Here is a 14,667-nt window from a genome sequence, read left to right as displayed (position 1 = left end):
TAAATTTTACACTATCAGTGTATATTCCATTTATTCTTAAATATAAGCATTTTGTTTGCTGTACCATGGAAAGAAAAAGTGAAAAACACTAAGGGATTGTTTGGTTGGAGGAGAATGGAGGGGAGGGGAGGGGAGGGGAGGGATTTTTAAAATTTGATTTTGTTTGGTTCAAACTTTAGGAGGGGAGGAGAGGGGAACGGAGGGGAGCAAAATCCCTCCAATCTCAATTAAGAGGGGAAATAAATTTCGGACAAAAATAGCTCTACTCAAATTTAAAAATTCCAATCTTTTATCCTAGGGTTTCCCTTCTTCATTTCACGTTATTTTCTTCCTTCTTCAAACCAAACACTGCTGCCCCCTCTCCGATCTCTTTCTCCGCCGCTTTGATTGATCAATCGGTCATGTTTTTATCTATATAGCCCTTTTTGTTTGATTACTAGTTTTGTTTTTGTTACTGTGTGAACTTGATTGTGGGTCTGATATTTCACCTGGTTTGCTGTGGGTTGTTTTTTCCTTCATTGCTCCACTGGTTTGTTGTGTAATTATGCACCGAGTTTCTCCTTCTTCTTTGGCACTGGATAGCTTTTGGCCTAGTCCCACAGGGTGTTTCTTCCACGATGGTGATTGGTTCTCATCTTGTGATTGGATTCGTGGGGCAGCAGTAGGTGTTCTTTTGCGTTTTTCTTGCTGTTTCCATGTCCCCTGTTCCTTTCTTTCTTTTTCTTTTCATATGTTTTGTTTAAATTGATGAAATAGTTGACATTATTACTGGTAATAAATCTTGCAGTTTTGTTGATGATGGGTATAAAAGTAATTTTAATTATAAAATATCTTCCCACCCCTCATGAATCAAATAAAAAAAAGTTATTTTCCCTTCCCTCTCTTTGTGAACCAAACGTAATAAGTATTAAAATTTCTCCCCTCCCTTCCCCTCCCCTCCCCTCCCCTCCATTAAAATCCCTCCCCTCCCCTCCCCTCATTTGAACCAAACAGTATGTAAAAGTATTCAATATTGGAACCTGAGACCCAAAATTTAATAAGAAACAATAGCATATGTCAATGAAACCTGAGCTTTCTAGTTTTCTTTAATTCCTGGTATATGCGTAGCCTTTATATTCAAATCCTATTTGATTAGAAACATTCAAACTTCATATATTAATGTTTGGCAAAACGTCATGCTTACTTGCTTGGAGCATCTGAAAATGCACTATATATACTTCACCTATGCTATATAAATCTTTGTCTCAAGCTGGTAATTAACAGTACTTGAACAATCGTTTAGAAGTTGAAATCTCGTGCTTACTGTTATACTCCTTTCTCTTGCCAAAGCCCAAATGTTTGAGGTATGTATGCTCCTTCATATCTTTCATAAACATGTTTTACTTCTACCATGTCTCCACAATCCATAGGTTGACTTCATTAAGGCGAATGAACTTACCTATCAAAGCTAATATCACTTCCTTTGGTTGCTCATAAATTTGTCCTATTAGTAGTACTGGTAAAAATTATCATGTAAGATGTAAGTTTGTAACTGCTCCACTCATATATTTTGTAACTAACATGACAATTCATTGGTGAGATAGAAAATTAACACACCGTTTAAAAGTAGAGAAAATATTCATCCAATGTTTGACATGTCTTCTGTTTTCTCTTTCGAATATACTCACCTTAGTGAAAGCTTCAAATCCATATTTGTTTTAGTTTTCTACTTTGTTAGTAAAAAAATGGTTCGCCATATATAGTTTAAGATAACATCTTCTTAATTCAAAACCTTGATCCTTTTGATTTCTTCCAATTAATATTATTGCTAATAAAGAATATGCTAAACAGATCAACATGAGTTTTCTGTCTCGAGGTTGGGTGCTTTCATGGGCACTGCTACTTTTGGTGTACTCATCAGCTGCTTTTGGGAAGACTAAAAACAATGAGAAGTCAGCTGTTTTTCTATCTCCCATGTTTGAACTTGGTCCAGGATCAGTTGCTAATAAACTTTTCTATGATGTTGAGTTTCCAAGAGGCCATATTGCACTCAAGAGTTTCAATGCTGAAGTTGTTGATGAGGCAGGGAACTCTGTTTCTCTCCAAGAAACTTATCTCCACCATTGGATTGTCATAAGATACCATCATCTGAAAAATGTGACAGATCCATCAGATATTGATGTAGTGAGTAACAGTGGCTTGTGCCAAGAAGGTACTCTTAATTACTATTTTGGTGTTGGATCTGAAACAAGAGGAACAGCTTCCCACATTCCAGACCCTTTTGGGATAGAAGTAGGAAATCCTAAAGAAATTCCAAAAGGGTATGAGGAGAAGTGGCTGATCAATTCTCATGCTATTGATACAAGGGGTGTGGCAGAGAGGTTAGGGTGTGCTGAGTGCAGGTGTGACTTGTATAATATTACAACTGATGGAGATGGAAAACCCTTGGGTCCAGATTATGGTGGAGGTTTGCAGTGTTGTCCTGATAAGGCCCAGTGCAAGCTGAGGAAAGGATTTTTGGGTCCAAAGAGAAAGTTGTACCTGAAATACACAGTAAAGTGGGTTGAATGGGATAATTTTGTGGTGCCTGTTAAGGTTTATGTGCTTGATGTGACTGATACTTTGAACAAATCTAAAGGAATGAGTCCACAACATAATTGCAAAGTAAGTTGAATTCTCAAGATATTCTTTTATGCTCTCCAGGGAATATAAAATCATTGAATTAGGGAATTGGACCCAAACAACTTTTGAAAATAGATCAAATATATGCTACAAAGATTTTCAATTAGTTAATCTTGTTTCTTAAAAAATATTATTTAGTCTATAAGTTTACTTGATAGGTAGAAATTATACAAAAGTACCAACACTTAACGTACACTACAATTTTCTCTTTATCTCTAATTTTTTATCCAACCAAATCACATTATATATTATATTGATTACTTCTCTCTCGTGTTAAAAGTTTTCCCACCTTGTATTTTGTATATTTATATGTTATAGTCCACATGTGATTTCTTTGGGTGTAAGTGAGTACCAGAGATTTTTTGCTACAGATTGAGTATGATGTTAAACCTTGGAGCAAAGGCCATGCGAATGGTAGTGGTTACCTTGATGTGAAGAGAGCAAGCCTTCCAATACCAACTGGTGGTTATGTCATCTATGGTGCTGGTCATCTGCATATAGGTGGAACTGGATCAACTCTTTATGGACAGGTGACATTAAATAATTACAATCATTCTAAATGTTTGAATAGTACTTTCTAGGCACATGAATAATATACACATACCAACATGTGAGTAGTTCCAGTGGTACATATTTATTTCTCTTTATGCAAGGTTTCAAATTAGAGTCTTGTCGATGAAAAATAATAAACCGGTAGATATTTTAACTATATAGTGAATACTTGAGTAGAACTTATTTTCTGACATTTTGACTGACATTTTCAGGATGGGAGGGTTATATGTTCTTCATTACCAAGATATGGAACTGGAAAGAAAGTAGGAAATGAGAAGGGGTACCTTGTTGCAATGTCCACCTGTTACCCTAGGCCAGGTTCTGAAAAGATCAAAAATGGTGAAACTTTATCTCTAGAAATTACCTACAACAACAGCATAGGTCACACTGGAGTGATGGGGCTCTTCTATATCTTGGTGGCAGAGAAGCTTCCACACCATCACCTTTGATTATTATTATACTTGTTATGATTAAAATATGTTATGATATTTGTGGTGTATGAATAAGTAAACAAGTTATGATGTAAATAAAGTCAGATTGGAGGCTTGTAATTGGTAAGTACCTATAACTATACTAGTTGCACCTTCAGGATAACTCAACATTCTTTATATATGATGAAGAATGCAAAAATCTGATTATCAATCACTTCTTTGCGATGGAGTTACCAATCATATAATACTTTTGTTTATGTCTTTATCAAGTACGTTATTTTATCTGAGCTCTGGATCATATCATAACTCTCCGACTATGATCTATGAAATGAAAAAAATTCACAACTTATATATTATGCCTGATATTTACTTATCATCTATAACTAGAATGGCCATTTACAATTGCTCAAAAAATACAACACACTAGGCATGTAATGTACATCACTTGCGGTGTGTTTGCTGCAGCAAGCTCTTCAAAATTTCCTTGCAGGCTAGCTTCTTGGCTGTTCTTCTATCAGCAAGACCCCTGTACTTGTGCTGGTGAATGACCCCATCATTAGTTTCTACCTTTATTGTACAATTAAGAACATCCTCCTCGCGGTACAAGTCCTCTTTCAAAGTATAATTTCTTCTCTGGCATAGTATATGCAACTCTGCGGCGGGATGGAGCTTGAATGTTTCAGGTGTCACAAGGGGTTCCAAAAGAGGTCTTATACTTCGCCACACAACCTCCTTATTGTATCCTGAATCAACAAGAATTGCTCCAGCCAGAGACTCTATAATGTCCCCAAGTACCTATCAGACGAAGAATAGGAACAATCTCAGCAGTTACATAGAGAAGGTACTAAACAAGGAAATAAGTTACTATTTCTAGAAATGGTGCACGCCACCTAGTGTCCTAGCAAACTTAAAAGATTGCAAGAGAAGAATTGAAAACCAGAATAATGCTGCTGTCAAACTTAAAAGAAAAATGCCAAGAAGTTTGAATGTATTTTCATGAAACAACATACAAATGGATAACAATGATGAGTTTTATGCACTTTATCAGTTATTACACATAAAATATTCAACTTTGCTTACCCTGTTGTCTCCAATCAAGGTTGGTTTTAGGCATTCATTACAGCTTCCTAAAAAATCTTTCATGCTAGAAGAATTGCTCAAACTATAAATTAGCAATGTAGGCGTAAGGATATATCCACCCTTGATTTAATTTAAAATACTGATGATCTTAATCCATTAAATTTAAGAGTGGATAATACACTCTTGTACACTTTATAGACAAACTGACTATAAAAGAGCTTTACTTCCCTGCTCAAACGCTACTACTACCAGTAAATATAAAGATTAGCATTATTTCAAGCCTTCTACTACAATGACCAAATGCAACTTAGGTCATCCAAAGTAAAGGAATTCCTTAAGGAGGCAAAGTAAGTAATTATAGTCATTTATTTGAAAATCAATAGTTGAGATTGTGATCATACATACACGCTTTATAAAAAATTATGAAGTATAAATTTCAACCATTATTTTTGAATCAGAGGAGTCAAAACTAAAAACCAAATTTTAACAACTAACCTTAGGGAATGGTGTCTCTATGTCTATGTCCCATCCGAAAGTTGATGATGACGACAATTTGTAAAAAACCCCGAGGGCCTCATTAATATGCTTATCTAGATCTTGTGATACATGGAGTATGTGTTTATGCAAGCCAGCCTTAATGGAAGACCATGCATAACAGTCATTATTTACAGATGCTGCCCTCATGTCAGTTAACTGCCCAGATGACATTCCAGGATATTTCTCATACAAATGCACTGTAATGAGATAATCCAATATTGAGTCTCCAAGAAGCTTTAGTCGCTGCATGGCAAGGAGTGTGTCATTTAAAATATGAGATAAAAGAGAAACACAAGCGACAAGAATATACGGACAACAAATTTAATTGATAAAAAACACATGAGCGATTGCTATTTAATGAGGTCCACGATTCAATCAAGACTAGAAAAATGATAGGCTAATAAATATCGAGTTGATAAAAGTTCTTCCTATCAAAGATACATGCTACTTCCTGGTTTAAATATGATACATAATAAGTACCTGATAACATCTAGTCACCTCTGGCAACATGTATGAACCATGAGTTAGAGCTTCCACCAAAAGGGAACTGTCACGGAATGAGTATTTTAATTTGGATTCTAGCAGGCTGATGTGCACTAGCTTCTCTGCACAAGTGCTAAAGTGTCTCTCATAGGGTATGATATCAAAACAGACTTTAATACCAACCCAATCCATAAACAACAGGGCAGCATTTTCCCCACCACTGCTAAGGAAGGCGCCAATTAGTGCCTCAATAACATCAGCAATAATCTTCTGTTTTAAATTTCTCTTTCCACTAACATAAAATTTAGTCCCATCGAAAACCAACTCTTCCAATTTCAAACCTCCAGATTTATCACCCGGAACAATCCAAGTATTAGGATCAAAAGGCTCATTTCGTATGAAGCCCTGCAATTCGAAAGAACAGCAGCCAGACAAGATAATTAATATGTTTTCAAGATGACAATGCAGAACCGTATATCTCAACAATTCAACTGAGAATGGATCCAATTATAGTTAGTGCAATGTAATCCTCATGGCATAAGCATTAAAGTTCAGAGAACACATTACTCATGGTAAATAATGTAAATTTTACAATTTGGCCATCACAAATCAGAGAACAAATAAAATATAAAGCATGATAATCACCAAAATAGTTGCAATTAGGCAATTGATTCAAAGTTTTAGCCTCTTACAGACTTCTAATTGAAACACCAAATCACCTATTATTTGTCATTTTATCAGAAATCATACTGCAGTATGAAATAACCTATACATGTAAAGAAATAAACTTCCAAACCAAAATGCATATAAATATTCTATGATATTTTAGCTCAAAATTGGAAAAGACTAAAACCCAATTTTAGTCCCTACTAGATGCATCATTTATCAATTTATTTGTTCAAGAATAAATCTTGTCAATTAATTCCTTAAAATTTGGAATGCAGAAATATTTGTTCATTCCACCTATTCGTTACTAACAATATTTAATGAATGGAGGGACTTGAAAATTAGGTATTTAAAATTTAAGGATTTAATTGATAAAATTCATTTTTGAGGGACTAGAATGATAACAGATATATGGACTAAAATAGGGTAAGGGCAGCATCATAAGACCTGACATGCAGAGCATAAAAAATGTAATAATAATGTATCAATGAGAGAGGATACCGGAAGTCCACAGCTGCACCCTAACTTACACAGGGCAGCATTAGAAATGATCTTGTCCTTCTTCAGAGTAAGGAGACCTTCATGGTGATTCTGATATGTTTGGAAAAGATGTTGTGTGGCAGCATATTTTAGAAAAGAATCTCCAAGAGTCTCTAGAGACTCATAATTGAAGGTCTCCTGACATCTCTTTGTGGTAAGTGCTTCCAAGGCCTACAATGCAAAATGCAGATACCTTGAGTTCAAATTTCTTTAATATGTTTGACAAGTGATAAAAAAAAATGGAACACACAATCAGATATCACTGAGATAAACTAACCAAAAATGCTACTTAAGAAAGTTCCACTGGACCACACATTTAGATACTAGAAGAGGGTAAAAGGTCAGAAGGAATCTGTTTACATTCATTATCCAGAGTGACCTTCTTTCAAATTTAGTATTTCTTTCATAACAACTCGCACAATTATCAATTATTCGAAAAAAAATACAGTAAAATATCATTTTTCTACAACATTTTGAAAATATAAACTTTTAAGCTTATAGTGATGAGAAAATTTGAGGACTTCAATAGTATTCTACCTTGAGTGTGTGAATTTCATTCAACAAGCAGCTACCCATATACATCTTTAGTTTGTCAGCAACAAGCAACGACTCAAGTCTGTGCATGATGGACGGGATAAATGAGAAGGAATAAATGGTAATGAATGATATCGGTGACATGATTACACAACATAGTTCAGGAGGCAATTCAACAAATGTCTTGGTTGCTTCTGAAAATGAAAAACACGAAAGTTAGGATTCAGATTGGATTACACATTGGTAGTGCATTGAGACAGATAACGCTAAATACAGCTGCAAATTTTTCTACTATATTATATAATACAGCCATGACATTAAAAGGAAAAAAATAAGCATCATAATACTGCTAACTAAATTAGCAGCATCAGTGACGGCAAATACAAATCCATTTCATAATAAGACTATAAATAACACTTGGGAACAAGCAAGTTTAGACACTATTCGTAACAACCAAAGATAACCAAGTTAGGCATCATGGCGCTGCTAAATACTTAGACACCATGAAACTGCAAATTAAATTCTAGTTATTAATAGCTGTCAGTGCTAATAGAAAACATATTCTTAGTAAGACTAAAATTAATTGTGTTCCTCATACAAGGAGGACAGAGGCCACTTTAATATTTCCTGACTTCCACTCAATTATATCGCAGGGCTAGCAATGGAAGGAATACATTAAGTAAATTTCAATTAATATTAATAATGGCCACATAGCCAACCCTAATTTTAAGATTTAGGCATGATCAACTCAGGGCTTGTTAATAGCGCGCTATAGCGGCGCAATAGCCTATAGCATAGCGCCCTAGGGATTCACCGCTATAGCGCCGCAATAGAGCTCGAAGTAGCGTTTTTTGGGCTTGCCGCTACACTACGCTATCCGCCATTAACAACCCTCATCAACTCCTACTGTCCACCTATATCACCCCTATAAGATTTAACAAAAGAAATAATATCTTCCATGCATTTACAGACAACAAAGGTTTGTATAACCGGTCCAATCTCACTAGGCAAAGATTAAAAAACAGAAGAAACAAACTGAAAAATTAAAGATAAAACCTCTATCCTTCTCTTGTCTGCGTCCATGGCAGTAATTTTTAACTTGAAAAATGCGTTTGGCCGTAAGTAGCCGTTGATGTTCAAAATACAATTGTGTGCCATGACTGTAATTTGGAAAAGGATTAATCAGAACACAAGTAGATAAATTAACCTGAGAATACACATCAACCACAAATATTTACTTACTTCTTTTCAAAATACTTCTTGTACGTAATAACTTCACCACCCCTAAGTTCTAGAGGAGAGTTCCCATCCGAATTCGCCATACCAATGGTGATATAAATACAACCATTATGAGGAGTATTTACCAAAGAATTTTGCAGCATGCAACGGCAAGCTAGACCATCTTTGGTCCATATATTGGGTGTGTGATCCTTACAAACAATATCAGATGAATTTACAGAATGAACAGTACGCCAATCAATAATTGTTCCTTGGTCTTTAACAATACTTGGAAGCAGAAGATAATCAATCTCAAGACCATCTTCCAAACAGCACTTTTCTAAAGCAGTTTGCAGCCTATCCGTATTATGATCGAGAAGAATTCTAAGGACAGTAAGCTGGAATTTTTTACATAAAAAAACCTGTAACATTAAAACAAACAAACAATAACTTCATTGACTTTTCCCTACACCTGAAAATATGCTAGATACAACAAAAGGAGTAACAGAGAAATACCATATGTGGGGAAAGACGAATAGTTCCTTTGTGTATGAAGCTTACTGACAAGGTACCTTTGTCAAAACCCATATCAAATTGCATGCTTGCAATTTCTCGATTAAGCTCAGCTCTCGTTGCAAGATAGATGTCTTGAACAGTGATATCATAGCTAAAATTTTGTTTTAACTCTATCAAATAACAATGGTAGGTTGTTTCACTGTGTTTCAAGACCTGATTCACCAATTCCAGTGGTACATAACTTGGCTGTTTCTCATTGTAAGGTTCATTCCCTGTAAGAACAGTTTGAAGTTGAAGATGTTCAAAGAAATATATGGATAAACAGATTTTCATTTTTAAGTACTAATAATGAGGTAATGAATAGAAGACATGACGTTACCGAATTCCACCACCTCTTCTTCTTCAACAGCAATATCAGGAACAAGATTATCTGTCAAAGCTCCGATCTTATGAAGTTGCTTGCACGCTTCAAGACATGCAATATTCTTTAAGATCTTTCGGTCACTTTGTACAGGTATGTCCGGTAGAGGGCAGCTCTTAGGAAGATACAAGGTTCCAGTTTCTCTGTCCCACCTTGGAGTCGGCTTAAAGTACCTGAGATTTTAAATGTAGATGGGATAAATTTGGAAGAACTAGATAAAGAAAATGCAAACGAAAGCATATCTTAGATTCATTGAAGTGAAGAAAAATTAACATGTCATAAGGGCTGCAGTGAACTAACCCATCTCCAGGGAGCCGTGAGCAATACAAGTGTAATAAATCGATGCTAGAACTAAGATTGACAATAGTGCCAGTGCTTTCAACGCGATATGTTTCCTCATGGAATAGATCACTTTCTAAAGGATCGCATGGAAGTGAAGAGTGACACAAGGATTCCTTCCTTCTAATATCCCCACTAGAAAGGTATTTTTCTAGTCTTGAACATGTAACTGAATCCCCACTGTTATATCAGAACAAAATAAGTTGTGTGCGGAAATATTACGTCAACTAGCAAACCAGAGAGATTTGATATCATAACTCTGCATGCAACATGCTAATTAGCACTTGTCTAATAGCTAGAGTAATCACAATACTGGGGATAGAAAGAAAAAATATATAACCTCTTAACCATTAATATGTAATCAGAATGGCGCTTTCTTGCACGGCCACGGGACTGTGTGAAACTGCACACATTGTGACATGGGTTGAATCTAATAACCAAATTGCAACTTTGAACATCTAAAACCTCTTCAAAAATTGATGTTGCAACAATGATGTTGACCTGTATATCAAAATATTCCCCTTGATAAGAAATAGTGTGTGGTGATTAAAATTCAACAGATTATCTAAGAAAGCAACGTACCAATCCCTTGCTAAAATCTTCCACAATTTCCTTGTGCTCTTTCCTGGATTGATTTTGAAATCCAATTTTACATCCTGCAACGAACTTAGTCTTCCACCTATGGTATTTTGGAAGCTCCACATTTAACAGAGCCGGAAGGACAATGGTTGTAATGACCCTTTCCACAAAAACTATGCATCTAAGGTCAGTCAAATCCCTGTAAGTGTAGCATGTATAGTAGATCCATCAAAATTTATTCAGTAAAAAGATCGGTACATAAAATAGAAACAGATAAATTATTGATCAGCTAGTTAAAGCATTTACACATCCTATAAAATCTTCAGACTTTCTAATTACAAGGAAAGCCTAGGGACCAGACCTATCCACAAAAGTAACACACATACATAATTTCAAAACCACAGTAGAATTTGTTTGGATTGAAACCTGGGCATAAGGACAACCTGTACTCAAGTAGAGAGTCAATAAGACAGCAAACTTTGGAGGTCAACAGCTCCCTTTCCACATCATATTTCATATTGTCACCAATAGACCACTGAGAACCTGAGTAAGACAGCATTTTCTAAAATTAACTAAAGAAGGCAAGCAAAATATTTATATTTAATTAGGCTGATTTATTCATGTGTTGTAGAATCATTACTAGATGGTAAGTGAGTTTTCAGTTCCCGAACAGTAGCCAAACCAAATTTGTTAACAATTTTATTTGCAGAGTTTCCACATGAAAGACACCCAGTGTCATTGGAAGATAAGGACTCTGCAGCCTATCACAAAAAAAAACAATTGATGTCAATGATGCAACCATGAACATACATTAGAGTTATAAATTCACTTCAAGAGAAGGGTGAGAACCTTCAAAGTCAACCAAACACCAAGATCCTCCAAGCAATAAATTAAATCATGAAAGATCTGCATTATATTTTTTTCTGCAGACTCGGCTGCTGGTGTTGTGAAATCTGGACTTCTGAGTAAGAGTTCATGCTGAAGAACAAAATATCCACTTAAAGGTAACAGTCAACTATGATCTGATAATAAATGCACAGCATGTAAAGTGGTAACAAACATAAAACAAATAAATTATAGCAATCGTTCATTGATTTGAACACAACATGTTACTCAGTAAAATAAATGACACAAAGGCGTACTCACATTTACCCTTTTAGGACATGGGGAGTTTCAGGTTTTCTTAGTCGTTTAAGAACATACATTGAAAATTATTAGCTTAAGTGTACTTACCTGCTCTTTTAACATGTTGAGATTAATTGCTAATCCTTGAGACACAATTCCAAGTGCATTTGACTTATAAAACTTGAATTTTGGGGTTGCGATTGGTATGAACTCCCTGATTACAGCTTCACTTATACATGTATGAACCTTTGATTAAAATAAAATGTAAAACAAACAGCACATGACAAGATAAACAGTAACACAGAATTGTACTTCAATAGAAATAGAAAAGTGTAATAGTCACAAGAGTAAAAATTGTAACGGCATTGTAAAATAACAACTTTTAGCATTGGTGCACGTTTCAAGGCTTGAGCAGTAAGAACTGCTACCTACAAAACTAGGAAAATAACCTGTAGCTGCTCCATAAAAACAAAGGAAATAATTGCAACTATAAGTTGATGAAATGCAACTATTTATAGTCCAGAGTCCAGACCAATTCTTGTCACCATAAGTCGAATGTCATTTATATGCTAACATTTTGCTTCCAAGTGTATGAACAGACCTAAAAGTACTTTTCATTAGTTAGTTTTCTGAGGAGATAATTGCATACTGCACACATGACTTAAACAAACTTCTCATAAGAACTGCTTATTACTCATCTAATAGCTGACCTTCCAAAATATGGATGGCCAGTCTTGTTATTGACCAAAATAGAAGATGCAGAATATTTTGAAGTTGCCAATGAGCCACGGATCATATTGAACCACACCCCATATTTACACTAGCCTGATGGTAGAAGGTTTAATTCCCACTTTACCCCTCTAACAGGTCTTTGGACCTTATATTACCAATAGAAAAATAAAATATACTAGCATAGTAAGAATTAGTAAGAAATTCAAAGACAGAAACCAGTTAAATAAAAACTATGAAGAGGGGATAACACTTACTGTCATTATAAGTGAATAGGGGTGTCTGCCCCTTGTATGGTGGCATTCGTCTAGTATCAAAACCTTGATCATTTTTAGCTTCATAAAGCTATGCCTCAAGCAATCATTTAATATTTGAGGCGTCATGACAAGAACCTATAACATTCAAAAGCATTACTGACAGTGATTACCAATTATCTATTCACCATACAAAGATAAATTTCAGAAGCAACCATGAACTATCTATCGGTAGACAAGAAGCTTTAACTCAGTACACATTGCAAATAAAGAGGAAATTGCCAAACTAGACAACAACTCAGACACTACGTGCAAGCAATGAATTTCAATAGGAACAATCAGAGGGAAATACAGAATAGAGGTAAGACAGAGAAATTGCTCTGAAAGCACCCAAAGTTGCTCTAAGTTATCTTTTCATTTTTTGTCTCAGGTATTTTTAACTAAATCAACGAAAGTTAATTAATTATATGTTTGTGTAATATAGATGGACTATGTGGAATCCACAAAATCAATAGGAAATGGTCTATTTCTTGTTCTTTTGGAAGGGGGAAGAGATGGCAAGGGGGATTGCATATGCATAACACAAGCATATAAAGTTGAGAAACTGCAAATAGCAGACACCAAAATGGAGGGGAAACAGGAACATGTCACACATAACACAAACGGATAGATTATGGTAATTCAAAATATATTCATATAATAGACAAGGACATCTTTTAGTTCTGATAGATATACAAAAGCCCTCACCTCGTGTTTCGCTATTTCTTGTTTCCACCTATCAGCATCCCATAAATCAACACGCGAATTTCCCCAATAGGCTCCCACTTTTAAATCAGTGTGAGCTTCCAAGGCTTTAGCTTGCTAAAGTTTACAAGCCAATGACAAGAAGGGTGTAGCCATCAAAAAAATGCAACTCAAATTTGCAAAGCCATAATTGAGAAAGTGACATACTTGACCAACCAACACAACTTTGGGAACCAAGAACACTGCAATGAAAGGCGAAGGCTTTCGCAGTTGATAAGCATAGCTGCGAAGTAGCATGATAGCTATCAAAGTCTTGCCTGAACCAGTCTCGAAGTACACTATGGTATTTTCCCGGATAGCTTTATCCAATGCTTCAAGCTGATAGCTACAGAAAAAGAAAAAAATTCAACCCCAAAATCAAAGAGAAGACATTACATTTTACAATCTCTCTCAAGGAACCAATTACCCAAAAACACATGAATGAATGATTTTATATTACATTTCTAACACACCCCCTCACGCAAGAGTCTACTTGTAGTTGAAGCGTGAACAGTGCACAGGCCAATCTACCGTATGCTAAAATTCAAATTTTTATTTTATTTGAAGAATTTAGGGTGCAAACTTCGAACTCTCTATCACTTGGTCATAGACTTAAGCTGTTAGGTAAAGACTACTTACTTGAATGGTTTTATCTACATTTCTAACCATGTCTCCAACAACACAATCAAAATGCATGCACAACTCAATACTAGAGCATGATACTCACCTTCTAGCAAATGGAAGAGCATCTGAGGTGACCTGGTTATCTATTTCCATCAGAAGTGCTTCCTCCATAGTTTCTTTGATAAATCTACAGTCAAATTCTCTTGTTATGGAAGAGATAAAGAGCAGAAAAAATAAAAGAAAACCCCAGATTGAGCAAAAGGGTTGCTAGAGGGAGACGAAAAGGTACAAGCTTTGGCTTCAGATGAGAGAAGTGAAAAGAAGATGAATGTGACTAGTTCATGTCATTTATCTTCTTTTTTATCTGTGTTTTCAACACATCACATTGACATGATTTCTCTTTTTTTCTATATTTGTGAAGCACTCTTTTGTTGTGTATTCAGAGTGGGTGTTGCTTAGAAGGGAAAGCTCATGCAATGCTCACCAATCACCATTCAACATGTGTTTCAATTCTCACACCACAAATACTCTGTTTTTCCATTAATGGATGCAATGCTGCTAATGGAAACCAGAAGCAGAACAAAGAATCAAAGTA

At 35.4% G+C, this 14,667-nt stretch overlaps 2 protein-coding genes across 2 annotated transcripts; one reads left to right on the top strand and one right to left on the bottom strand.

Annotated features, from left to right (window-relative positions):
* Nucleotides 1-1,184: 1,184 nt before the first annotated feature.
* LOC130723190 (uncharacterized) lies at nucleotides 1,185-3,858 on the top strand. Its single transcript, XM_057574150.1, has 4 exons — nucleotides 1,185-1,343; nucleotides 1,831-2,643; nucleotides 3,033-3,191; nucleotides 3,426-3,858. The coding sequence occupies exons 1-4, from the start codon at nucleotides 1,335-1,337 to the stop codon at nucleotides 3,660-3,662; spliced, it is 1,218 nt and encodes a 405-aa protein (XP_057430133.1). The 5' UTR covers nucleotides 1,185-1,334; the 3' UTR covers nucleotides 3,663-3,858.
* A 69-nt stretch (nucleotides 3,859-3,927) lies between these two features.
* LOC130723191 (endoribonuclease Dicer homolog 2-like) lies at nucleotides 3,928-14,385 on the bottom strand. Its single transcript, XM_057574151.1, has 20 exons — nucleotides 14,176-14,385; nucleotides 13,617-13,794; nucleotides 13,413-13,526; nucleotides 12,669-12,803; nucleotides 11,791-11,928; nucleotides 11,407-11,535; nucleotides 11,198-11,318; nucleotides 11,001-11,100; nucleotides 10,561-10,756; nucleotides 10,319-10,479; nucleotides 9,940-10,158; nucleotides 9,598-9,812; nucleotides 9,219-9,490; nucleotides 8,727-9,124; nucleotides 8,541-8,644; nucleotides 7,488-7,678; nucleotides 6,912-7,121; nucleotides 5,742-6,149; nucleotides 5,220-5,504; nucleotides 3,928-4,439 (listed from the first exon to the last, which is right to left on the bottom strand). Exons 1-20 carry the CDS (start codon nucleotides 14,241-14,243, stop codon nucleotides 4,086-4,088), a joined length of 3,996 nt encoding a protein of 1,331 aa, XP_057430134.1. The 5' UTR covers nucleotides 14,244-14,385; the 3' UTR covers nucleotides 3,928-4,085.
* Nucleotides 14,386-14,667: the final 282 nt, after the last annotated feature.

This window comes from Lotus japonicus, chromosome 6 (genome assembly GCF_012489685.1).
Source record: "Lotus japonicus ecotype B-129 chromosome 6, LjGifu_v1.2".
Classification (NCBI taxonomy): Eukaryota; Viridiplantae; Streptophyta; class Magnoliopsida; order Fabales; family Fabaceae; genus Lotus; species Lotus japonicus.
Note: the sequence above shows the minus strand (reverse complement) of the source record. Positions and strands in the feature narration are given on the sequence as shown.